Raw genomic sequence first — 26,592 nt, 5'->3', positions numbered from 1 at the left:
CTGTCATGGTTTGGGGCTGCATTTCAGCCAGTGGTGTTGGAGATTTGGTCAAAACTGATGGAACACAGTTATGAACACAGAAACGTACCAACAGATTATGATCCACCTTGCAGCTGATCAGGTTTATTTTTCAGCATGAGAGTAAAATTATACCTGGACAGAAAAAATGGAACCCTATCAATGAATGTCCTTCAGGAATCCTGGAGAACTATTCCTGAAGACCACTTAAAGAAATGACAAGAAAGCTGGCTCAGAGAGTTCAGGCTGTGTTGAAGAATAAAGGCGGTCACACCAAATATTGATTTTCAAGCTTATTAGAATTGTACAAACTCTGTTTTTGCCTTATTTTCATGTATGTTTGCGCACGTTTCAATAAATAGGTGCACCTTTTTCTCATTTTGCTAGCAAAATATAAAGGCAGCGGGGGTGGCTCAAGACTTTTGCACAACATTGTAAGTTTGATTAAAAAGTGAAAACCAGAGTAGAAAACTTTTTGTTGACTATATCCTGTCATTGAAAAAAAGATGTTAAAGTCTGACTGCAGTGTGCTCATTTTAAGGTACTGATCTAATAACAGTAAAGATTAAGATATTGACCCTTTGGTCAGACATACATCCAGAATCGACAGGCAAAATGCCCGTAACCTTTTCCTCTAACCTGAAAAACACTAACAGCAAAGATGTTATATACATCATTAGGAAATATTATTTAATAGCAAATCTCAATTTCTAAGCATTTGTACTTCCAGATACAGGAGCATTGTTTGGGCTTCTGATATTCCCACAGCTGCAGAGGTGGTGAGGCTAATGTGAGGCAAATCATAATCTATTCTCCCATATATCAACAGACATTAGAAGTGAGACGAGGCAGCGGTTCATCCTTCTCAACAACATTTACCAAACTCACACTCGAACACTCACTTGGGGTCTAATTAATTATTTACTGTTCACATGTGAGAAACAAAGGCCCGCTTTCTTCATTAGGTGTCTGGTCAATAACGGTGTAATTGTGGGAAAAAAGGGGGCGCGTTACAGCGCCACAGTTGTTGTCACGAATTTTACAGTTTGAGGCAACGATCATTTTTAATATTAAATAAGACCCACTTTGTTTGTGCATCCTCGGCTGTCAATAAATCATCTGAAATATTCGCGGTGCAGTGAAACCCACGCAGCAACAGGAAACTACACTGTGTTCAGAACACGCTGCTTCTCTCAATGAACTGGTGAAGTCTCCAGTCACTTTTTTCTATTAATAAATTCATTAGCGCATGAGACTGGAGGAATGAAGACATTCATCGCCCAATGACTCGCAGCCAAATTGTGTGAGATACCCTGCTTGGCTGGCTGTGCTGTGATATCTAAAAAAGCAGAATTAAAAATGCATTCCTTTTCCTTCCGTTAGAGTTTCCTGCAATTACTCAGTTAGAAACACGCAGAGAGGCATTTCCCACGTCACCCTCGCAACCGACTGTACATCTTTATTTTCTCTCTATCTATGCCACTCCACTTCCTCTCTCACCTATGCACACAAGGAGGCACACACACACACACGCACACACGCACACTTCTATCTCTCTATACTGTAAAGGCAGCTCCAAACTGCTTGTTGTTGGCCCTCATCTTTCCAGAGCAGATGGCTGCTTCTCTGCACCACATGGCCAGCACTCAGGAGATGAGGGGAGCTCTTTAAGAAGAAAAAGACTTTCAATCTGCTTTAGCAACTGTAGCTCCTCCTCATCATCACCACCTTCTTTTTTTTTTTTTTTTGGCATGGCGTCAGCAGCTACTCTGCCCTCCCCAGCCATACCACCTCTACATACATCCACTGCAGTGATTTCACACTGTGCATTCATCAAGCCGCTGTTGATGATTATGTAAATGTCTAATGCTTATGTAAACGAGTCAAATGCAAGGTCGCGATGTGAAACTATTAAGATGCTGGATGGGTGCACAGTCGACTGGCTGAGAATTCCAAATCGCAGCACCCTGTTTTCTATGGTTCTCCTAAGCGTGGGGACACACTGCATATATATATATATGGAGAGCCACATTCATTATTCATGCTGGGAGTTAGTCTGAATGTGGTGGAGAAGTAGGGTTATTCTGGATGAGTGTGGTGAGTAAAGACTTAGAGTGGAGCAGTGAGTTTTCTCTTTTGTTTTTCTTCAATGTCTCTGCATTGTTTGTATAAGTCAGTCTTAGCATCCTGGGATGAAGTTTGCCTGAAGATTGCCACAAGGGAAGGAATGAATTACAGGTTTGTGTGTGTGGTCAACACCTTGGTTGTGATGCCTGAAACATTTTAGTGCTGAATTTTGAATAGACAAGGATAATACATACAATGTGGAGCATGATGTAGTCACCCAGACGTGGAGCGCTGTCGATGCGGACAAGGATGCCATCTTTTATGGTGGTGCTGAAGCCCACAGCAAGCCGGTCCGTTCGTGTGCTGGGCCTCTCGTTATTCGGCCACGTGTATGTGATCAGACCCCCTCCTTTGCCAAAGATGTAGGTTGTGCCAGCTGTGGGGGAAAAAAATGACACAACAGGAATTAGATTTGTTGTAGGAGAAATAGAGGCAAATAAAAAGTACAGACACATTCTAACTAGACACCAGGGAGCATCGTGTTGTCACAAACAAGACAGGTTTCTGACAAAACTGGAGTCACGCTTCTTCCATTAAGGGCTAAATCTACTGTAATTCCCTTACAGCTTCCGAGCTGGTGCAACAATGTAACTGTGTCGAGTTCTATTTTGGGATTTTAATGCTATTCAGCCACCACCACCTTTTGGGTAGAAGTCAGCCGCTCCCCTGATGCCATCTATGACCTATCCAGCTCTTAAATATAGCCCCTTCCCAGGGAATTACAGCCAGTATGGCCAGAATCGGATAAGTCTCCCAATCCTCATGCATTATACATAAGACCTGCAACCAAAGAACAAAGGTTGGCCCAAGAAAGTAGTGAAGGGGGACTGAGGGGATCGAAGAACTTTTGTCTGGTTTAATTTGACAAATGTGGTGTTGGAAAAAAAAGGACTCAATACCAGTGGGGAAGAGAAAAGCATATATATATATATGTGTGTGTGTGTGTGTGTGTGTGTGTGTGTGTGTGTGTGTGTGTGTGTGTGCCATCAGCCAATATGCAGATTTGTGTCAGATTAGAGCCTCTGCCTGGATCAAACTTGGTCTTCAGCCACAGAATCTGTGAAAACTGTGTGTAGATTTCTTTTTCTTTAATCCTCATGTGAAACTGGCAAAAATACAAAGTTATTTGTTTTCAGGGTGGGATTCAATTCCAACTTCTGAATATTCCCTGAGGTGAGTCTGAATTAAAGCATTGACTCCCTGAGCCGCTTAGCCATCATGTCCACATTTAGGCAAAGATAATCGGGAGATCTGAGGCATTAGACCTGCAGCAATAAGTCTAGTAGGTGAATTGATACGAGGGAAAACCAGTTCCTGTGGCCTAAGGAGAGCAGAAAGCATGTGGCCCACCTCAGAGGGCAACAGCGAATTGCTAATGAAGTCTCTGAGTTCTTGCATCAATGTATTAATTCATTTTTTGCTGCCTCCATCAACTCTCTGCTTCCCTTTCTTCCGCATCACCTCCCGCCCCTCGCCATTTCTCTTTTCCATTCACTTCCTCTGCAAGTCACCTGAACATCTGTTTGGCCGTGTGATGGGTGCCCAGCTGTCTCGCTGTTTCCCCAATGAAGCGGCCAACAATCTGCTCTGTGGTCTATAATACCCCGGAGACTCCAAGAACATATGGATGAGAGGGACTAAAAAAGAGGGAGAGGCTCTAGTGACCAGATGAGCATCTCTATTTGCCTTCAGGCACACAAACAGGTCTACATTTTACACAACTCAGGTGTCAGCACTGCAAACCACCAACGAAGGTCGTCTGCACACAGAGCCTCAAACCACCGCTTCATTTCTTGCAAATAATAATCATAAATGGATGGCTTAACACAGATAATTCTTGTTTTTTTTTCCTGAACAGAAACAATAAAATCACTTGACTTCTGTCAGAGATGTTGCCGCAGCTGAAGCATTGAGCGTATCATGTATCACCAGCCTCGAATAGCATATTTCATCCATTGCAGTGCATCAGAAAACAAGCCCCTGATGCTATGAAAGGCAGCAGACAGCAGCCTGCAGCCAGGTTACACCGGATCTGGCTCCGCTGTCTCATTGCCTCAAAGTTTCTTCTTGCCAAAAGAGTTCAGGCAGACTCGGGATCAGTTTCCCCGGCAAACGAGCAAACTTTGCCTATCTCATCTAGCACACACTCTTTTTTTCTGGAGGGGATGACGATGATGAGCAGCAAAGATACAAGCACCCCGGGGAGCCAATTATCACATTGAGGAGATTTGCTTAGTGTTTCAAGAAGACAATGTTCGGCATGAAGTACACACAGGCTGCCACACGCACAATGGCTGACGCACACACAAGCAGGCGGGCTGACGGAGACATAAATGCACATCGTGATGCAGTCTGAAAGTGTGCAAACACGTGCGCATTCGCACAAACACTCAGAACATGATGCCTTCTCACATTCAGTCACACAAGTGGGTGATTATCTGCACAAGTACAGAGAAGAGAGAGAACCCGAGATCGCCTAACAACCTGCTGGGCTCAGACTGCACCAGCTGCATTTCCACATACAGAGGAAGTCCACTGCATACCAACTGCTTTGCATGCAAGAGTACAGAGAATGGCATCATCTCTGAGACTCATCTGAGACGAGACAACGTACAGGTCAGGCAGCATTCCCAAGGTCAAGACTTTCATTTAAATAATTTCGCTAGAGTAACAGCGATTGTCCCTTTAAGTGTGGATGTACTGAGCACCAATATAAATTTTAGCAGTTTTGCAAGAAGACTGGAGCGATGCCGTGTTATAACATTTCTAGCATATTTTCACATTCATACTCTCAATTATCTTATCTAAAACTTCCTCGGGCATTTACCTGGCTCGCAAACTGTAAATAAACAATAGCCTTTTCAAGGTTTTTTTTTCCCTTTCTTTCTGTTTCTTAGTTTTTGAAAAATTAGCTGGGCAGCATAAAATGCAGCTCTTTTTGCCAAAAGAAAAATAAAAAGAAAAAAAAAAGAAAAAAAGAAAATGTGACTGCAATAAAAATGCTGATGATTTCTTTTCTTTTTTTTTTTAAACTTCAGCCAGAAAACCCTTTAAGACCATTCCGAGTGTGCCAAAGCAATGGTCTGGTGCATCTACCTTGATTTTCTTGGTAACAATGCAACAAAGACTTTGATTCAGCATCTGGGAGTTTAATTCACTCAGCTTGCATGAAAGAGGCGACAAGCAGGCTAATTTGTTCTTTGCTTTTTTGGAATGTCTGAAAAAGCCTCCTCACTTTATTGTGCTCTAACTATTCCAATGTCCCTTTCCTTTCTTCCTTGTAATCACCACAGACTTCTTCTACTGATGTTGTGCTCATTCTTGCAATTCTTTAAGAGATGAGCCATCACAGCGATTTCCCCTCATCATTACTTACAAGGTTGGAAGATTAATAAGCAATAAATAGCAGAATTGATGCACACACACACACGTGGGCTTTTGGAGCCATGACGCCTGGTGAAAAGCTAACTGTAGGGGAAATATCATCAAAGGAATCAAATCTACAAACAGATTACTGTACAGTGATATTTTAGTCTATCAGAGGGGACTTTCATCTCCAGCTTTGAATAATGCAATCTTGCTGTGGCCACTGGGTATTGGAGTGAGGCCATCTGAAATCTTATTGTAGCACACTGGTGCGGCGTTGACTTGTGACTGGAGATAAGAAGCCCTCTGAAACAAAAATGACCAAGACTGAGTTTCTAATATGATTATTTTTAAATGAAAATGAGGGGGAAAAAATACCTCCAAACAAGTTTTCAAAACCTACAGTGATTGCATAGTTCTGAAATAAAGGCGATGCACTAATGCACTGCTCTGCAGAGTTGTGATTCATTGCATCTGCAGCATGCCTCCGTTTAGAGACAAACTGTAGATGAGAGACTAGGTCAAAGCCTTGGCCTCTATTTCACAGAGGTCCCCTGAGGCGTGGAAGAGCAGACAGAAGGTCAGGACACCTGTCTGCAGGACAGAGCTATGTTCTGTCCTTCAGCCCCCACATGACATTACAGAACTAAAGGAAAGAAGGAAAAAAAAAGAAAAAAAAAGAGGAGGACACAGGATTTTTCACACAGAGCCAGAAGTCACTGCAGGTCACTGCTTTCAATGCACTTGACCAGTGGGGGAAAAAAATGATAGCACGCTCAATCTGCTGTCCCAGCTCTCAACTTAATACTGATTAAAAATAATCAAAAAAAAAATTAAATACATTTTTTACCGTAATTTGCACTCGCTCTCCTTGAAGTCAGTCCTCTACATGCACATGTGAATTTTAGCAGCCGACAATGCTATCTTTAAAGAAGGAAAAAGAGCAGAGCAGAGCAGCTGCCAAAGTGCATGTCGGTTATAACTGGGTAATTGGTTGTATTCAGACTTCACACCACGCTGTGATAAAACCCTCTGTTTAGAGGCAGCAGACCTACAGTAAAAGCCTGGGTGAGGTGGTAGTCAAGCTTTTTTTTTTTTTTTTTCTTTTAGATTAAGTTGGCTGGAGTACTGGGAGTGTGTATATGTGTTGCATACATGTGTGTTAGACACCACTAAGAAAAAGGTGGCACTACCAGCTATCCAGAGGCACAGAACTGCACTGGGTAAATGCTCTAAACTCTAACTCTGTGTGTGAGCACGCACACACATGCATGCTCTAAGTCATTTGCATAGACATGTACGAGTCTTAAAGCGTGCACAGACATACGCATCTGCAAGTGCACACATTTACTCTTCTTTCTCCTTGTGCTGTGTGTGTCTGTGTGTGTGTGTGTCTTGTTTATGTGCTTTTATGTTTTCCCCCTTGTTATCTCTTGGGCTTTCTGCAGCGCTGGCACCCCAGGGGATGGAGAAAGAAGACAAACACGGTTTGATGTGGTCGAATTTTCTGCCATCGGAGAATGAAGAAAAGAAAGTGGAGCCCTAAAAAAACATCCTGGAAGTAAGATGCAAAATGTAATTGCCTCCTCAATCACGTTCAAAAGAACTCTATCATTACAATACTTTCCCCTGCTGTGCTTCATACACAGGGAATTATTAGGCTTGCTGTCCTTCACACAACGACAATAAAGAATCATTGGCAGAGGAATCAAATTGTGAGATACTGAACTGTGTAATCACTGGGATTTATCTCCATTTTACAACCTCTTATCATTTCATAATTCATATTTCCAACTGTTGCTGCTCCCCTCTGGGATCGGGTGAGAGGAGGACTGATGACTGAATGATCTCCCTCTCTCTTGCCGCTCCTCAATCAGCTGCCAGAAGCAAATTTAGAGGAAATGGCTAAAACGTTATGCATACATACTTATATGCATGTTGTTGGGCTCTAATGTATTTCTGTGGCATACACAAATAAAACGCCTGGTGTGTGTGTGTGCGTGCGTGTGTCTGTGCTGTCATCGCACACGGTGGCCGCGAGTCCCATCTCTCAAGAGCGACACTGAACAAAACGCAGAACATGATTGATGAAGGGCAGTGTGTCGTGAAGAATGGCTATGCAAAGGAAACAGGCAGCCTCGAATGATTTACACTGTCTGTTTCCCCGTTATAATAAGCTGCAGCATTACCACACTATATGGATTCACGCGCCAAAAACCAGGGGTAATGGAAGTGGGAGGAAAACTGAAACTAGACACAGAATGGACAGAGCGTATACATAGTGAAAAGTGTTTTTTTGGGGGGTTTTTTTCTCTCATGCAGCCAGAGCTGCATGTACAAACAGTACAAAACTTATGACTAAAAAAAAAAAAAATCACATAAGGTTTGCACCAAATTTTACTCATACTGTAGCATGACAGCCCCTTTAAAAGTCTAATAATTCAGAATAATTAAACTTTATGTGTGTTATGTTTTCTAGGGTCTGGTGTGGATAAGGAGGAACACTTTCATGTGTAAACTTTAAGAAACTTCAACACAAATAGTGTGCGATAGTGAGTTATTTCCCAGTCTACACAATACATACAGAGCATTGTGCAGCTTACTCTACATTGTATTACATTTTGTCAGAGTCATATTCTGACTTTATGAGCCAGAGTCAATTGACAAATGCAGCAAAGTGAGGCAGAGGTTTAGGCAGCTTCTGCTTGGCCTGCAAAGTTGCAGAAGTAGCCAAGATGATAAAGTCTGAGCCACTGGGCAGCAGCTCCATGTGCTGGGATTGAGCAGTCAGAAACTACACTGGTAGTATTTGTATTACACTTGCCCAAAAACGCCAAGAGAAACAAAGGCTTTGGTGCTGCAGTGGGATTTAGTGTTGCCAGTAATGTTGGAGGTGGTTGTTGGTGCCAGCGCTGATGGAGTGCAGCTGCGAGAAAGGAAAGAACAACATCAGGAGGGAAAACAGGGACATATTGTACTCTGTATTGTAGTGTCTGTGGAAGCGTGTTCAAAATATTTTTTCGTTTTTGGATTTTTTGCTGATTTTTTTTTTTTTTTGTGTCAGTTTTTAATAAGTTAGTAAGTGTGTTAAAATAAATAAATAAATAAAAAGCCCAGGAGATGTTTTGGTTTTCCTGGCATCACATCCTCACACTGAAGGTGCGACCAGTGAAGAATTTGCTTTAAAAATATTTATCAATTGACCAATATCAGATTACAATATTTGGTGATTTAAAAATCCAACATATTGGTCAATATTTTTTCTTTCAGACACATTAAACATAAACAGATTTCCATAACATCTTTTATGTGCAGCTATTCATGTGTCCTTACTGAGATATTGTGACAATGCAGTTTACAGTTTACAGATAATCCAATAAATAAATGATTGATATATACTGATATGATACACATCTAATACCTAATATTGCAGAGATATTGGCCCTGCATGTATAAATATATATATATATATGAGTCAGGCACTACTGTTAATTAATTTTGTTAACCTGAACCAACCAATTTGTAACTAAGTGTTTCAGTGCTACTGGTGTAACCCTTGTTTCTCATACTCTACATTTCTATTAATTGGACACAGCTTAACACCCATATGGCAGTCCTGTATAAATGAAATAAATTGATACACAGGTGAATGTATTTACTCTGATAACACAGACCTCAGCTTAAACTGAAGTTAGACAGGCAGGGGGTCAATTTAAAGTTCTGCAGACCACCCAGTTCTGGTCCACAATCTTGATGCACTCGTTAGAAGGACGGGATCTGACTTCAATGATATTTACAAACTGACTAACAGAACTACAACAATAACCCCTGAAAATAACCTCAACAACACAACAGGAAGTAAAGAGGGCTCACTCAAAAAGTTTATCTTTTTTTGTCACCCTTGACTGGACATATTTGACATATTTCAGTGACGAACAGCTTGATTTGCCATCTGCATCGTGTGGCTGTGGCAGAAGTGAGGAGATGTGGAGATGGTAAACGGGGAAGAGCGGAGAAAGAGTCACTTTTTGCTGGAGGAGAGAGGCAAGCGGAGAAGTGAGAAACACAGATGGAGAGAGAGAGAGTCAAGCGGTGTAGATGGGAGCCTGAGATGATCCAAGCCCCTCCACCCCCACTCTCTGTGAGCAACAGGAAAAGGCTTTGTAACACTGGCTCCTTACTCACAGGCATGTCAAAGCATCCTCAGATCGCTATAGAAGAACGGGAAGATCGACTCACTGACACCCATTAACAAAGCAGTCATGTATCCTCACTTCAGATTCATGCAACACTGCCAAGGTGCAAATGTGAGTACACAGAAGTGAAAATACACACACAGACACACACACACACACACACATACACACTTGAACAGCAGAAGGTGAGCCATAACAACTCCCCTCTCATTACCGCAAAACTTGGATAGCCAGTCTCACCCCCCCCCCCCCCCCCCCCCCGACCCAACCCCCCACCCTCTTGTCTCTCCTCCTGCTGCAATACTGACACTCCTCTCTGTTGTAGCAGCAAGCGGACAGAGAGGAAGGGCTTTAAATGATTTTTTTTCTCGGTTCTCTGGAGATGTCAGCTCCTATTCTCTCTGGTTGTAAAAGGAAGGGGAAGCGGGAAGGGGATTTCAGAGGCTGGGGGAGCAGGGAGAGAGGGAGAGGGGGCTGCAGCTGAGATCCACACAGCACTCTAGGCTACAAAGAAGACCTGTCTGCTGACTTTAATGCTGCTCACTGCCACCAGTGGAATTTTTAGAGAGGGGAAAGAGCGACGTTGCGGAGAGATGAAAGGAAAGAAGGTACAAGGTAGGAAAGACGTGGAAGGATGCTGGGTTAAAGAAGAAGAGACAGACTGACATAGATGGACAGCAAAAGTGGAGCCAACTCACCAAGCATAAACACACAAAAATATTACTAATAAATAGTTAGGGCACTTGCACGTCAGAGCTTTGTAAAACCTGACTCGATCCTGTGCTTTTCTAGGGTGCAAATTTACATTCTGTCAGATCCGGTGTTGATGTTCCCACCGCTCTCAGAAAATTAGGACATGAGTGTCTCCTTCCCGTCATTCATAATGCATGACACACAATGTGTGTGAGGCATATCACTTCAGAGGCAGGCCACGCCAAACCCTGCCGAGGATTAGGTGAAGAAGACCTCCTGAAGAATAAGGGAATCCAAGATGGCTCTGAGTGGAAGCATCATTTATAATTGAATCATCCCCAGAGGGCAGTGCAGCCTGTCTGTCTTTGCCAAGGCTTCCACGGAGAGCCCATAGCTCCACATTCCCTCACTCTCTACAAGCCTGTGTCTGTCTGTCTCTCTCTCCCCTTTTCTCTGCAATAACTGAAAGGCCCCGATACACAAATACAACACTGAAACTTTATCGACTGATCTTATCCTAAGGCCTTTATGACTCAAACCCAAGTTAGACACATTTGCCCGTGCTGAACTCTTTGCAAACTTTTGGTCCAAGGAATGGCAAAAGTTGAGACTTTACAGACACTTCACAGGACAGCTTTTTTTGTGCATTGCCCTTTACTGTACACAGCAATAATAATTTGGATCCATAGACTGTATATAAAAGACAGATGTAGCTGCAGTGGCATCACCCACTCCTGTTTTGAAGCCTCAAGTTTGGTGCTCATCTCAGTGAGAAACACTGCACTATCATATGATACAGTAGCCAGTCCCATAATCATACTCTTTACTATCCATTCAATTCTAAATTTCTTATTGTGTTATGCATTGAAGACTCGAAACCAGGGCTCAAGACCAGAAGCTGCCCCCTGCTGACCATTAGAATTAATTCACATTTAAGACCCTTGTGGCTGGCCTCACTCATTCAATCATGGGTAAAATTTTTAAAAAGTTAATTAACTGAAACAAACAGGAACTCAATATGTGGTGATCTGATATTTCACGATGAACTTATTTTTAAATGGCACTGATATGATTACGGGTGGTGGTGGTGGGTGGGTGGGGGCTGAGAATACACAACACGCTTTCTGGATTCATGATCTCAAAAGCTTGCATCCTAACTGCAGATTTCATTTATAGTTATTTAATAAAAAAAGAAGAGCTTTGCAATTAATTATCAGGATGAGTGCTATAACCTATTTTATGCCTCATGCACTAACCAATGGCCATACAATTATTGGTGCTATTTGAAAAATATTATTAAAAAAAATAAATTGATTTGCACAAGCTCTATGGAAATGGAAGGCAGTGTTCCAAATGTTTTTATTAGACCTCACGGATGCAGCACATTATGGTAACACTTAATATAACTTTGTTTACAAGACAAATTTATCATTGAAAAACACCACCATTTTATCCAAAACACATGGTAATTTATACTGTTTAACATTTTGTTTGATTGTTCTGTTATTAAGTTTCTTTGTGGTCTGCTCAGCCTTCTTCTAGTGAACAGATAGGTTTGTTCCCACTGGATGATAAAGCCCCTCTGCTGAAACATGCTGAATAAAGAGCAGACCCTTCCAGTGAGTCGGACAGTTTTGCAGAGTTATTTTTCACATGATGTCAACAAACCACAGGAGCAAATGGATTTCGCTAGTTCTGTTTGCTTGCCTCAGACTAGTTGTGTACAGAATGTAATAAGTCAAGATGGATTGACTATCTGTCCAACTGGCTGCCACATTTGCTACACCGAGCAACCAGTTTCAGTGTTTGTTTGATGGTAGGTAGCTACTCTTAATGGTGACATATCATGCTCATTTCCAGCTCTGTTTTTCTTGCCACTGGGGCTCTGTGGGAATATACTGTATTTGCATCATATATTATACCGGCCCTCTATATTTTTGCTCCATGATGAATGCAATCACTTGGTTCTCATTGACCAACATCTATAAGCCTCTGCAGACTTCTCTGCTGCTCCCAAAGGTACAAAAACTTCTTTGAGTCCAGTTCCGGTCCAAAGTATGTTGGTGGACATCAACGGTTACTCTCTGCACAACTGCAGAAACACCAAGGATGGATGACTGTTTGTGGGCATGGACATACATTCTAACCAGCGTGGGATCATCAAATAGATAGGAAGGCTATTTGTTAATTATCACAGTGCATTCTAAGCTTTTTGTGTGTCATTTCAAGCCATGATACACAAAAAGCAGCATGCTATTTATTAACAATGTGCATGATGTGAAATAGTTCTAAAGTTAGAACTCCTTCACATCACGCAAATTGCACGACTTTTGCACAACATCACGCAATTCACAACTTTGACTATGCATACATCATAGTCAAAGTTTGAAAACAGCATAAAAAAATGGCAGAAAATCACACACACACACACACACACACACACACACACACACACACACACACACACACACACACACACACACACACACGCACACACAGAAAGTTACAGAACTATTTCACATCTTTTTTTCACGCTTTTGGGTGCAACAGAAAGTCTGAAAGTGTGAGAAGTGATAATTAAGGTGGCACCCTGCATCCAGTCTTCCCTCATGTACAGTAATTGTGGTTTTAAATGGAAGGTGACAGGTACAAACAAATGTTCCAAAATGAATAAGTCTGAAGAAGTGAGCAAGCTTTAGTCTTTCCTGCTAGCCTCATTAAATCACCCATTGTTCTGACATGCTGGCTGTGTATTTCTATAACAGGTAGATTCTATTTATACAACCTGAGAATCGCTGTCTCACACGACTGCCTGCCTTTGAAGAATTACGGATTAGAGAAATGGACGGACAGATGCTAAAAGGGAATAAGTCTCTCGTATAAAGCGGGGCTAATCTTCCCTTTGATATCGACAAGATCAAATAGAAAAATACTTGAACCTAAAGCGGTATACACGGTGATGACTCTTCCTCATGGGGGGAAAACAATGCAAGCACGCTGACAATATGGATGTCTGCTTTTGAGATCAAAATCAAACTGTTAATGAACTTGTCTGATGACCTTTTTTCTTGTTCTGCGCCCTCCTTTTTTGTGTGTGAATTTGATGATTGCCCGCTGAAACACAGCTTCATTGTGTTCTCTAAAGATAGACCAGCTGTGCCAGCGGTTGGCATAGCAACCCCACTTCCCAGCCACCAACGTCTGTGACAAATCTGACATTGTTTCCAACCTTGCCTACATCAAACACCTTTACATCTCATTGATTAACTCGCAAGCAGCTCCTCCCCACTAATGACGGACAGAAACACTTAAATTGTGCATTGCAATGCACCTCCTACGTCTGCTGCACCCTCTCCATCACACACAGAGAAAACCACACACATAGAAAATGAAGGCTGGCATGTGAGACAGAAAAAAAAAAAAAATTCAATCAAGTTTGTACTTTTCTGAAGTTTACTCAGCCACCACCCTCTGTGCCAAGGACTTCAATTCCCCAGTAACATTTAAGGCTTCGCTCGCTGTGGTCCCGCTGTTCCCACTAAACAACTCTCCAATTTAAGCTGAGACCTGCCATCAGTGGCAGCCTTGATGAGGTGATTGGTTTTTACAGGTAGCTCTTATTTCAGTGTGACATGCATTGCAACCTTTAAGGTACACAGAGCCCACAGTCTGCCATTCATTTATGGAAGCAATCAGTACATGGTAAATGGTCAAGGGAATCAGAATTCATCTCTCTGCGGGGTTTCACCTTTGTGCGGTGGTGTGCACCTCACTAAGCTTTGATGGTGCTCCTCCAGTGCTGGGTCATACAGCAGGAGGTGAGAGATTTCATGACACTTGACACGTTGAGCTGAGATTGGGTCTTAGTAACAATAGGTGAGACTTCAGGTAGCAATCAGTGAGAACTCATGCACTCGAGTTTAATGTTAGTGCAAGTCTGATGAAGTCTGCAAAGGTGTAGGTAAAGTTGGGTAATCACTTCAGTTTACAGGCAGGGACAGGCAGACTAGTGAAAAACGACAAGAAAAATATATAATTAAGTGGATAATGGGAAAAGTGGAAAGTGCAGCTTCCATGCAGGGCAAGAGCTATCAGTGAATGTCTGGATGAGAATGACAATTATGACATCATAACTTTTGCTGCCAGGTTCAAACCAAACAACTATGGGAGTCCTTGGTATTCAACACAGATCTCCACGACCTCATCTCATCTCTCTGCTACCATCATCAAAGCAGCAAACAAAGAACAGCTTTTGGAAGGCCAGTCTCCATCAATCTACACAAAAGTCTTTTTGTGCAGCTCAACACCTTGCTGATGCAACTGATGAAAACAGAAGAAATTATTTATTCTAGTAGAAGGTAAATGGGAGGCACTCGCAGACAAGTCTCCCTCTCTGCATCTGCTAACCTTTGAAACATGAATAAGCTCTGGTACTCTTGGTACTTGGGATTTGCTGTTGGACCATCCATCCATCCATTTTCTTAGTCTCTTATCAAATTCAGAGTTGTGGGGGACTTAGAATCTATCCCAGCTGTCATTGGGTGAGACGCAGGGTACACTCTGGACAAGGCTCAAGAACCAGTCTACACAAACCAAACATGATGGTGCTGAAGTCACTTTACAGGTTTACTTCAGAGTGGCATTTTCTTTGATACCGCAGGTCTGCAAACAAACATGTACAGGTATCCAGGGTGACTGATGATGATGTGTTTTTGTGCCAATTATGAATCATACAAATAGAAAGCAAAACTAAAGATGGGAAGATGATGTAACTTGTGTTATTAATGTTTATCGGTGCTGCCGGTGGCAAAATGGCCACAATACATCCAGCTTGTTTTTATAACAGGGGACCAATGAGGAAATCATACTTACCACAACTGTCTTATGGATATAAATGTTAAGCAAGTTTAGCAAGTGGGTAAATGGCTAGGATGGAAAAGTAAAGGGGTACCAGAACTACTAAAAGCACAAAAATGCTGGCGATGCCTCATCTGTTAATCTACGCCAAGTTTTGATATCAACACACAATTGTAACATTTAATAAATTACACAGCCATTTTTCCTTTGCTAGCAGATTCTATGATGGAGGAAAATGTCTCTGAATTTACCAGCTATCTGTACACATCTTAATTTTCTTTGAGCACTCGTACACAGTTTATATTTATTTAGGTCCATCTCTTGGTGTCAGAACCACACAGATGTGCACATAAACACACACACTTGGATAGACAGCACACTGAGACACTCTTTATTACTGCAGCTGGGTTCCAATATTGGAATTGTACTCTGCAGCTGCTGTTTTCCAATCCCCTCCAATAGGTGGTTTGATTTCAGTCCTCTATTGAATGTGTCAAGCTTATAATTAATAACCTCCCTCACTTTAATTCATCTCCACTCTGTCCTCTCCATTCTTCTCCTCCCAATTCCTTTTTTCCCCACCATTGACCAGCTACCTTGACGAAGTCTTGCCGGTGGTTCCACCCAGCGCGCCAAGGACATTGAGCCAGACACAAAACCACGGCAGGAATATTTGGCCGCAGAAGCAAAATCCATCTCCTTGCAGTGACTTAGCCACAGAGCCACAGAGAGGTCGGTCCTGCACCGCCTCCTCTGTTATCTGTTTTCAATCCTTTATCAAAAGGGTGAGAACGGGTTTATTTGGAGGAGGAAAGGGGAGAGCAATGAAGATAGATGCTTAAATGGCCACCGCAACACGGCCTATCTAAACAAGGCACGATATAATCGATCCGAAGAAGGAAGAAAAGGACAGATGCGGGATAAAGGGTTCTTCTTGAAAGCTGTAATTAACAAAATCCTGAAGCAGGAGCTCGAGCTTGATGATAGGCAGCAGAGTGTATACAATTTGGACTGAGGACAAGGCAATGACAGCAAGTGAGCACATGTTTAAGGAGACCAGGCGCATCCGCACGCGAGCCTCAGAGTATGACGTGATCTTGTGAGGATACGTTTGGATGTGTATGCCGGTCGGAGGCCAAGGCTTAGCTGAATTTGCCTAGGGTGAGTTTGTGAGGGCCTAAGGGAGTTTGGAGGGCAGCGGGATGGAACATGCTGGCCTCTCAGTGTTTCTTTGAGTCGGCCTAATTAAAGCTAAGCCAAAAAGCTCTCTGTGTTGTTGCGACTGTTCTGTGCGTTTAAGCATGTGGATGTGCTCACAATAGATAGTGTGTCTGTTGAGTATTGAAGAACACACAAATGCAAGTAAACCGTCAGACTTTCATTTGTGTGTTCTTGCTACTCTTACATCAAACTTTTCAACCTTGTAGGACCCGTGACCTCGGCTTAAGTCTCAAACGTCCTACCAGATAAAAGGATTGTTAAGTAGTCCTGTGGGTGTGGGTATACTCTGTTTTGTTTTGAGACACCTTTGATTAAACTGGCAGGATTTCTATAGGGAGGACAGTTTTTACAAACATGTTAGCATGAAAAAATGTGGTTGCCTGCTCATTATTATATCCCTGAACAACAGAAAATGCTCTTTGTGTGCATGAGTTAGTTAATTAGTGTGATTTGTGATGTGTGTGTGTGTGTGTGTTTTTTTTTAATTTAACTCCTATATTTGGTGAGCTTTCAGTATTTTGGAGACACCCGAATAAATGCAGTCATATTTTGCTGGTGTTTGTTTTTGGCTCTATGATGGGCCTCAAGCACAGCCTTGCTTCTTGCAGATAGCGCAGAGGCATAGCCTGTTTCCTTATCTGGAGAGTAGATGTAGGAAGGGGTATGTGAAACTTTGTGTTAGAGAAGGACTTAAAAATACTGTCGGCCGCCAGCGCTACCCCTCAGCCTCCTGGCAGTAGAATCTTTAGGTGGCACAAATCCCCTGGAAGCACAAGTCCTAGAGCACATAATTACCAGGTCTCAGTAGATCTTAATGGTGCGCATATGAGCCTTAGTGACTTTATTCACCACATCAATTCAAATTCAAATGGCTAAGTAAGAGCTGGGAATAAGAAATGCTAAAATCATACAAAATATAAACCACTGAGAATACTGTCACTTTCTGTGATTGGCATTATTATGGTAAAAACTAAGTTGTCTGAGATTTTTAGTTGATGCATCTATGGTATCAATTTGAACATTCTAGGTCATATTGTTCTCGAGCTATCGCGTTCACAAAGCTGAAACAACTAAGTTGACAACAATACTCCATAAATCTTTTTAGGCTGAGGGGTAAAAATATTGAATGACTATGTCTGCTGTAATAAGATAGTTAAGTAAGTACATTTATTAATATAGTGCCTTTTAAGATACAAAACACAGGGCGCTTCACCCCATTGCCCTGATTTCAAGTTGATTTGCATCTCCTGAACAATTACATCTACACAACTGCAAACCCAGCCTCATCATCATTTCCACAACATGTCTAAAGTGTGCTTACCTTTTTCTGATGTGCAGATTTCAATTTAAGAGTAGATGTACACTGAGAAGCTAAGCTACCAAGTGTTTCTATCCCAGCTTTCTTCCTTCCCTTCCTTCTGCCCTGTTCTTCTTTCAGTCCTTCATTCATATACCTCAACCCCACCCATACCACCCGGTCCCAGTTTCTGCCTTTGAAGATGTACTTAGCTGAACTGACAAGAAATTTAAAGCAAGCGTTGGTGGCTTTCAACAGCTCATGAAAGGCAGAAGAAATCTGCCACTCTGTGTGAGTCAAATTGATGGGGGAATTGTTGCAGCGGCATAGTAACGGGGACGGGGACTATAGGCAAAATCTTTGTACAAAGCTCACTTCAATCCTTCTGCCCAGGCTCACACACATCTTGGCTCATATGGCACGCACAAAAATGAACACATGAACAGGAAAGACAAAGTCTCAGCCAGCAGGGCCCCTGAGCTACCTTTGACAAAACAGAAACCAAAAAGGCATCATTCAAATATATTTTGGCATATCTTCATTGAACAGGTTTTTTTTCTCTCCTTGCCGTGGGACAATAGATCAGCACAAAGCATGGGGTTTCTATTGTTTTTTTTTTCACTTCCATGCCAAATTGAGAAATTTATTCCACTGCCCTGGGGAGTCAAGCTCATTAAAACATATTGCTACTCCTGTTACATGGAGACCTACCTATAGGCACACAATCCATTTGGTTAAAAAGAAAGAAAAAAAACTGTAAACGCTCAGTGACCTACACCCTTTAAATATGTTGCAGTAAAAAAGGCAAGGTGACAGAGTCCATTGTATAGTCTAGACATGAGCACTTGTTTCATCAAAGGGAAGACATCAATCCATGGGCTGAGCCAATAGGGCAACAGGTGCCACAGTCACACAGAGCCTATCAGGATCTGACTTCCTTTTTCTGCAACGCTGGATATGAATACTGATAGGGCTGTTTTATATTGTGCCAAAGGAGGCACAAATAACAGAACAGACAATGCCAGAAGCCTATCCAATATAAAGCTGCAGCTTTATTTGTGAATATAAAGCATTACTTTTATTGCTTTTCATGTAGGTCAGACCTCTTAACGGGAGGTTCCAATAACAGGTTCCTTTGAAGCTATGGACAAAAGACACATGTTCTACATTACATAAAGTGGGCTGTTCACCTTGAGGTAACCTAGTATGCTGCAACAGTAGAAAAAAAATAATACAGTTAATGTGATCTGCAGCCCAACCATTTATTGGAGGACTTCAGAAAAAAAATGGATTAAAAAATAATGCGTCACTGCAGCCCTCGCAAGTCCATCCCTTCTCACCAGAACCCAGAGCATCGTGTACCAACACTGAATGAGAACATGGGAGAAAAAAAAAAAGTTTATGAAAGCTTTTCTTATCTTGCGCACAACCTGGCTACACCCCATCCTATCACTGCATCCGACCCTGAGCTCCAGCTAGGAGGTTGCAGATCCTCAGTGAGAGGTCTGGTTCAAAGAAGCAGTGTGAGGTAATAGATTGTGATTGTACAGATGTACTGGGGCTACCAACACTTGAAGTTGGTAAGGAATGGTTGCTTTTTACCCTGCCTATTCTCTCTCTTTTTACAAATCATTTAAGAAGTTCATTTGTGCTTCACAATGGCAACTGAAGCACAAATGAAATCTGAGGAAAAGACTGGGTGCAGCACTGACCACTAGTGTAGAATCACTGCGATGTACAAGACTAAAATTCTACTCGTTATTTCAAAACACATTCTGTTCCCAAAAAGAAAGAAAAAAAACCCGGATATGACAATAATGGAATTTTAAATGAAAACGATGTCAAGAGAGTGAGGCGGGATGAAAGATAGGACTGGGAGGCATCTTTCTGCCATAACAGCGCATGTATACATCCACTCAACGAGCAATCCTGACATCAAACATTGAAACAAAGTGAAAACATCAAAGCTGTCTCAGGGAGAACGTTTTGCTCTGTCAAATTTCACATTACCTTGATCAATTTAAACTTTTATTTTGTTCCATCAAGTGCACCACAAGCACCCTGCCAGCGAGTACAATAGAAGTTCTTCAGACTGATGGCAGAGAGGCATTCACACTGTTGCGAAGAACCGCAGCTGAGACAGAGAAAGGAAAACGCTCGCGTGGGTGAGCGCCGGTGACTTAACATTATCTCTGTGGCTGTGTATGGATATACGGGTGCACGCATGCAGGTGCATCAAGGCTTCAAGTATAAATTTCATCCAGAGACTTTCATACTTATTCAGTTGGCTGTGGGTCCTTCTGAAATAGCCCCAGGCAAATATTTACATTACACTATGCTGATTGCTTCACTAATGGCTGCTTCGGAGTGCTCTGTTGTGGTGAGATGAAGGGGCCGGTGAGGCGAGATATGTGGTTCCAGCATAGTAACTAAGGGTGGCAGGAGTCAGAGGGCTAGTGTTGAAATAACTGTTAATGTGCCAGGCTGACAGAAAAAAGCATGGAGAAATGGGAATACATGAAGCCTCACATCCCATTACCCACTGCAATATTTTCACACACAAATGTTCTCTGCACACGCCTCCCATGACTAACTGTCCTGCTTGTTCTGGCCAGCTGCGTTTGTAAGCAAAAATGGCTGAAAAAAAAAAGAACTACTTCTCATTGGGAATCATTTGCACCAGCATTACTGGTACAAAAAAGAAAGAAAGAAAACAAGAAAAAAAGAAACATTAGTTGTATGCTAAATGTCCCCATTTTATCCCATCAAGACTGCAGTTGTTCTAGCGTTCTCAGAATCTAATAAAAGATTTAGACACTTATCTGAGCTTGCAAAACCAAGTGGGAGAGATTAGGCTAACAAACAAACTCCAAAGAAGAATCTTCTCCCCCTTTATCTCAGTTTGTTTTCCCGCATCTTTCAGCAGAACGTGAACAAATCCGGCTTCATTGGAAAAAAAGAGGGACGCCACAGCGCTCCTGAAAATTCTGCTTTTGGATACTGATTGTGCTGAGAGATAACACCGCAAGGATGTGTATCTGGATGAAAGTAGGGCAGGGGAGTCAGGGAGTATGAACAGAAGGAGCTGTACTTAGCGGCTTGCTGTAGCTCTTCGTAACACTAAGGGTCCTTTCTCATTATATGCTATCAGCACTATCAGGTTTGGCTGCAAGGTATTTCACTTATCAGAGAGGAAACCCAACAGGCTCCAGTGCTCCTCTCTCACCAAACACTTTAATTGGATCTTTTAGCACTAATCTGCTGCCCCCAAAACACTGCCTGGGTTTTAATTAAACAAACGCCATATTAGATTTCACTTAGGGCTCCCTGAAATGCCACACTTAACTCGTCCTCAACCACAGGACTGCAGGGAGGTGACACCAATCCCACCCCCCCAAAAATATCATTTTGTATTGCTCAATGTTTACAAATGGAACAAACAAAGTCCTTCATAGCACCGAAATTCATTCAAAGCTTGCGTTAATAGGCTGCAAACTGATGTTTTTGACTCTTCTTCTTTTTGTTCGGCTGTCCCAGTGTGATGAATCGTGGCTTCCCTGTTAAGCCCAAGTCGCCATCCCTATGCCAAGCCACCTCATTCAAATGCCACTCCAACTACAGACCTCAAACAGCCCAATCACCTCGTCTTGACACTCCTTGGCTTCGATTAATACCAGGATTATTCAGCCAGAACACATCAACAACACTCATATTTCTCTCCAAGACAGGGATAAATGGATCATTCTCACGCTGCCGATAAATCAATAAAACATTACGCTGATGCAAAAAGAGATCCCACGAGAAAGGGGACAGGCAGGGAGGGGCTAAGCAGCACCGCTGTCTTGCTTTGCCTCTCTGTCTGTTTCATCTAGGGCACTTTTACCAGGAAAAGTGACAGTGGAAGGGACGGGATGAAAACAGAGAGATGTTTTCAGTTTCACATTTTGGTTCTGTCTTTATGATGGAAGAGTTCATTGTGGCTAAAATAAAAAGATTTTTTTTTTTTTTAAAACCTGCATTAGCATACACAGATCGATGAATGAACGCTGAACGGCCAGGAAAAAGCTCACTAAACCTTCATATCACCATTATTCAGCTTACACCACACTACGAAGGAAGGAAGGAAGGACCCATTAATGCACCCTTGGGTGCAGAAATGACCATGTGCTAAGCCCTAGTGCTGACAGTCTATCAACTTGTGCAAGCCTAAGAGAGCTATCTCTAAGTACAAGCCAATGAGTGTTTGACTATTTTCTCACTTACAACCACTTACAGCAGTCACATTGAATCAATGCCTGCGGATAGTTTGATTGGAAAAACCTCCCCACCCTCCCCAAAGCAAAGCCTGTCTACTGGTATATATCCCGAGTACACTCTTTGCTTTGCATTGCCCTCTGCCAAATCACTTCCCCCTTTTTACTGCCCAAGGGTGCTTTTTACATCTATTACAAGATTTTAATTCTCTTTGATGATAGGCATCTAACACAGTGCCCCTAACCCTAATCTCTCTCTGCCTACTCCATTTCTCTTTGCACTGGCATTGAGGAATTCATTAACATGCAAAACACAACCAAACTTTGCGGTTGAATATGTGTCTTTCTATATGTGTGCCTGCATGTGAACGCACATGACCTAAAAGCAGAAACCCCTGAGACTGGAGTGCACCAGTGGTAGTGGTAGTCATGGCTTTAGTCACAGCTCCCTATCTAGGTTTTATTAGGTCTCATTGTATTGCAAATGAGCCCAGCTAAAGCTATCAATGCCACCTGAGCAGCGCCAGAAGGGACAGCAGACACCTTTCTGGAAGTCCTTGATAAAACAATCATGTCATATATGAGAAAGAATAACCCCATAAATGATGAATTACCCCCTTTATGGAGGACTTTCTGATTCTATCAAAAAGCACACACATACTGCAGATTAGGACTTTACTTGGTGCTCATTTAAGAGCATTGGTATTCTGTTAGAACCAGCCTGCTGGAAGTCTGCAGCCACTCCAGGACAGAGGAGGCGATTGAGAAAGAGAGAAGAGAGTCAATCGCATTAAAGTTTCGATGACGACAGTGAAATATTGTTGAGAGAGGAACCTCAAAAACTGATTTGGATATGAAAAGCACCGGAGATATGCGGATAGGGAGCTCGGGAGAGAATGTGACGAGAGAGACAAAAATGAGAGAATGAGAGCAAAGCCACAAAGCTTGCAGCAGGGATCTCCAGGAGTTGCAGAGGAGTTACAAAAAGAGAGGAAAAAAAGATGACTGATGAAGAACCAAACAATCTTTGTCAAGACTTTTACACATTTCTCAGGTGGCTCTCATTCCCTCAGTAGGCTCCAATTCCCTCAACAGGCCACTGTCTCCAACCTTTGTGGGGATGTGTGTGTTGAACTGGCTCTCTGCCTAGCCAATTATGTCCTTGCGCTAGAGCCATCTCCCCGTCCCTGACCTTTACCGCCAAGCTCCCAACAGACCGCCCTCCGCTCCACCACTTTGTCTGAATGTCTGTCCCACTATCACTCTTGGCTGGCCCACTCAAAAAAAAAAAAAAAAAAAAAAGGAGAAATGTACTCCTTTTTTTCCTGGGGATGGAAACCAATCTATCCCCGTAAAATTCTCACCTTTTCTCTGTCGCTCTGGTCCTGCCAAGATTTCTTGTTTCTACACACAGTTGTGCGAACATGCTGCAGTCTACCATTATGACTCCATGATCAAAGGTATTAATGGTTGTGAATGTGTTCCAGATTTTTGTAGGTAAATTTCAGAGCAGGGTGAAGATCAAATCAAAATAAAAGATTTGGCCGTTATTTCCTGACGGCATCCCACAGCAGGGCTCCACAAACCAGTCAAATGCCAGACAATGAAAGCAAGCAAGCAATTTAAAACCCTGAGGTTTTAACAATAAAAAAAATTTACGGAATAAAGCAACTTAGTCAATATTATGAGATGATCCATACTTTTGGCCTCTTTAGTTTTTCTGGCTCTTTTTCTCTATATCTTTCTTTTTTCTCTGCCTCAGTTATATCACTTTGTCTCTCACTGCAGGCCAGGATAATTAAAGTTCTTTGATGCTGTACCTCTCCTTCAGCTACTTCAGAGGGATAGAGTTAATGAAAGTCACTGGCTCCTACAAGGCCTTAGACTTTAAATTGAATGTCTCCACTCCATTTGAGAGCAGTAGGAAGATGAAAAGACAAAGTGATAGGCTCTTTGCTTCCTGTTCATAGAGCTCTAACTAGACAACTGGAGACACTTTAATGGTCACTGCTCTGCATCATATTCATGACAAATGAATACCAGTTGGACGTGAGTGCCAATAAAATGGATGATTGTCGGTAGGTGCGCGTTAATGTGTGGCAACTGTATGGAGAGCGAAGCGTCTCCTTTGAGGATTAAGTCTAATGGTTTTAGGTAGAAAACTGTCTGTCCAGTCTCCTTTTTCCTTCTTTTCTTTCACTCATATCTCATCCGAGCAATTTGGAAGACGCAAATCTGTCAACAGAAAAACAAAAATCAAAAAAAGAAAAAAAAAAAAGGGAACATGAATGTCGCAGTGGTTCAAAGAGTGGTTCTGAGTGGTGCCAGAAATGTTTTTGTGTCTTGCTTCTGTCGCTCTTTCCCTTCACTATGTGCTGTTGTATGAAAATCACAGGGTTACAGCAACAAATCGTGGAAAGCTGTTGCTATCTCCTACAGTGTACGCTGATTTCTCTTCAAGAACTTGACAGCAATCCTGAACACAAATTACATGGAAGTATCTTTACTTTTAACTGTGCATAATATTGACAAATCCTATTTAAGCAGACACCCTGAAGGTTTTTTTTCCTCTGCAAAAATTTTGGAAATCAAACGACTTTAATGTGGTAAAACATGTGAATTTGATATATCCTTAAACTCTAGGTGGAAACAGAAGCATACTGTACCGCCCCACACATATAAACACATCCATTTATTCACCTACGCACCTCGATTGTGTGTATCATCAAAGCAGATAGCTACTCGGCACCAATAACTGATCGGTGAAGCTCGTCTCTATTAAGGTGAGAAATGTCCAGTCTATAAAATACACACATAGATTTGCTGTTTTCTTTACAGAGCTGAATGGCAGCTCTAATCAGCGGCTACTCATGTCTCTTTTTCTTTTGTTTGTTTGTTTTTATATGACTGTTATGATGATCCTCAGCAGGATCAGAATAGATTCATCCTCTTGTGATCCGGCTGTCAGTGTTCACAGACTCGTTCTGCTGGAAAACAGTCAGTTGTTTACTTTCCTTTTTTAAATCAGTGTCACTATACTCAGACCTCTAATTTGCTTTGGGACTGATGTTTAAGTGAGACATCACTGAATATATTTAGACCCATTGTTTTTTTTTCTTGATGCCCAAGTTGTTTAACGTAGGTCAGCAGTGCAAACAGATATATCTGTAAGAGAGAAAAAAAAAGCACTGCCTTGTGGATGTGTACGTGGAGAGGCTCTGAAGTGGATCCACATTGAGGTGCATTTTGCATGGCAGGAGGATAGCTCCTGGCGAAACTACAGCGATGCAGCATTGTGAAAAGATACACAGGGCAAACACACCTACAGACAAATACAGGATACACATGGACACACACAGTTGGAGGCAGCTGAAAACAGAGGGCTGACAGTATTCCACGAGACAGGAGAGTGGGCTGCGGGCACCAAGCTAGCCAGTTCTTATCTAGATGGAAACTTCCTGGAAACCAGAACTAACCAGAGTTGTTAAATTGTAAAAAAAAAAAAAAAAGATATTTTTTGCTAACCACATCTGGTTATCTTTTAAGTTATATTGTACTGTGATAAATATTATATCCACTCGTACTGGCGTTAACAATTTGAAGCAAACGTTGTGGCAGGAATCAAGTGCTTCCAATTTAGAAGAAGTGCAACAACATCTGTCTGTTCCTCCCAACTCTTCACATATGGACACTTGTAAAGAGCCCCCTGGTGTGACACACTGTTAAACACACTGGCTAAATGTCTTTTTTTTTTTTAAATGTGCAGTTAATTTCATTAAGGCACCTTCTTTAATACACACCACAACTGTTTCCTAAACCCAAGTAGCTTTTAGTGCCTAAACATATTCACATACCCCCCCCTGCTACCCCAAATTTAACATGTGAGTGAGTAACAGTAACATAAAAAACAAATAAGTGGGTGAAAACTGTGAAAGTCTATGAAATTGTGCCTTACCTCTCCACTTTCCCTCCAACCACTGTCTGTGGACTTTATCTCTTTTAAAAGACAACAATCATCTGTGTCTATCATTGCCACAACCAGAGCAGGAAACCTGAGCGCATCTCCTAACAAATACAACATATAAACACCCACTCACACCAAGCGTAAATACCATAATGCCGAGGAGGGATCTCGGCCATAATGTTGAGCCAAATCAATAGCAAAGGTTTGAACTTCAACAAAGCCCGCTGGACAACAGTCTTAACCCCTCAGTAAAAACCCATCAGCTCCCTGAATCATTGTCCAGTGATTGGCACAATGAGCCTCTTCACTTCATCAACAGCCGCAATAAGGATCAATACAGCACTTCAGGATTGATTCTGCGGTCAATGCCAACTCCAATAATCACCACTGTTCGCTCATCACTTTCACCTGGAAAAGGTATAAAAGAAGTTTGAGTTTGTTTTTTTTTTTTCACTTGGAAGCACTGCCTGGGATTAGTCACCATAATTAAATGGTTCCTATGAGGAAAGATAATAAAGTTAGATGATATAGTGGCTAATGATGTGGATGCAGTTCTCAGGCAAATTCTGACTTGTGAGGACAAAGGGCTAAAATTGATGT

At 42.0% G+C, this 26,592-nt stretch overlaps 1 protein-coding gene across 3 annotated transcripts in view; it reads right to left on the bottom strand.

Moving 5' to 3' along the window:
- The window catches only part of nrxn3b (neurexin 3b), a 310,461-nt gene that overhangs the window by 73,551 nt on the left and 210,318 nt on the right, over positions 1 to 26,592 (bottom strand). For all 3 annotated transcript variants that reach the window (XM_030720979.1, XM_030720980.1, XM_030720981.1), the window contains one exon: positions 2,340 to 2,521. In XM_030720979.1, coding sequence (XP_030576839.1) covers positions 2,340 to 2,521 — 182 coding nt within the window. The remainder of the gene's footprint in view (positions 1 to 2,339; positions 2,522 to 26,592) is intronic.

The sequence above is a fragment of the Archocentrus centrarchus genome, chromosome 24 (genome assembly GCF_007364275.1).
Source record: "Archocentrus centrarchus isolate MPI-CPG fArcCen1 chromosome 24, fArcCen1, whole genome shotgun sequence".
Classification (NCBI taxonomy): domain Eukaryota; kingdom Metazoa; phylum Chordata; class Actinopteri; order Cichliformes; family Cichlidae; genus Archocentrus; species Archocentrus centrarchus.
This window is presented reverse-complemented; position numbering and strand designations above follow the sequence as displayed.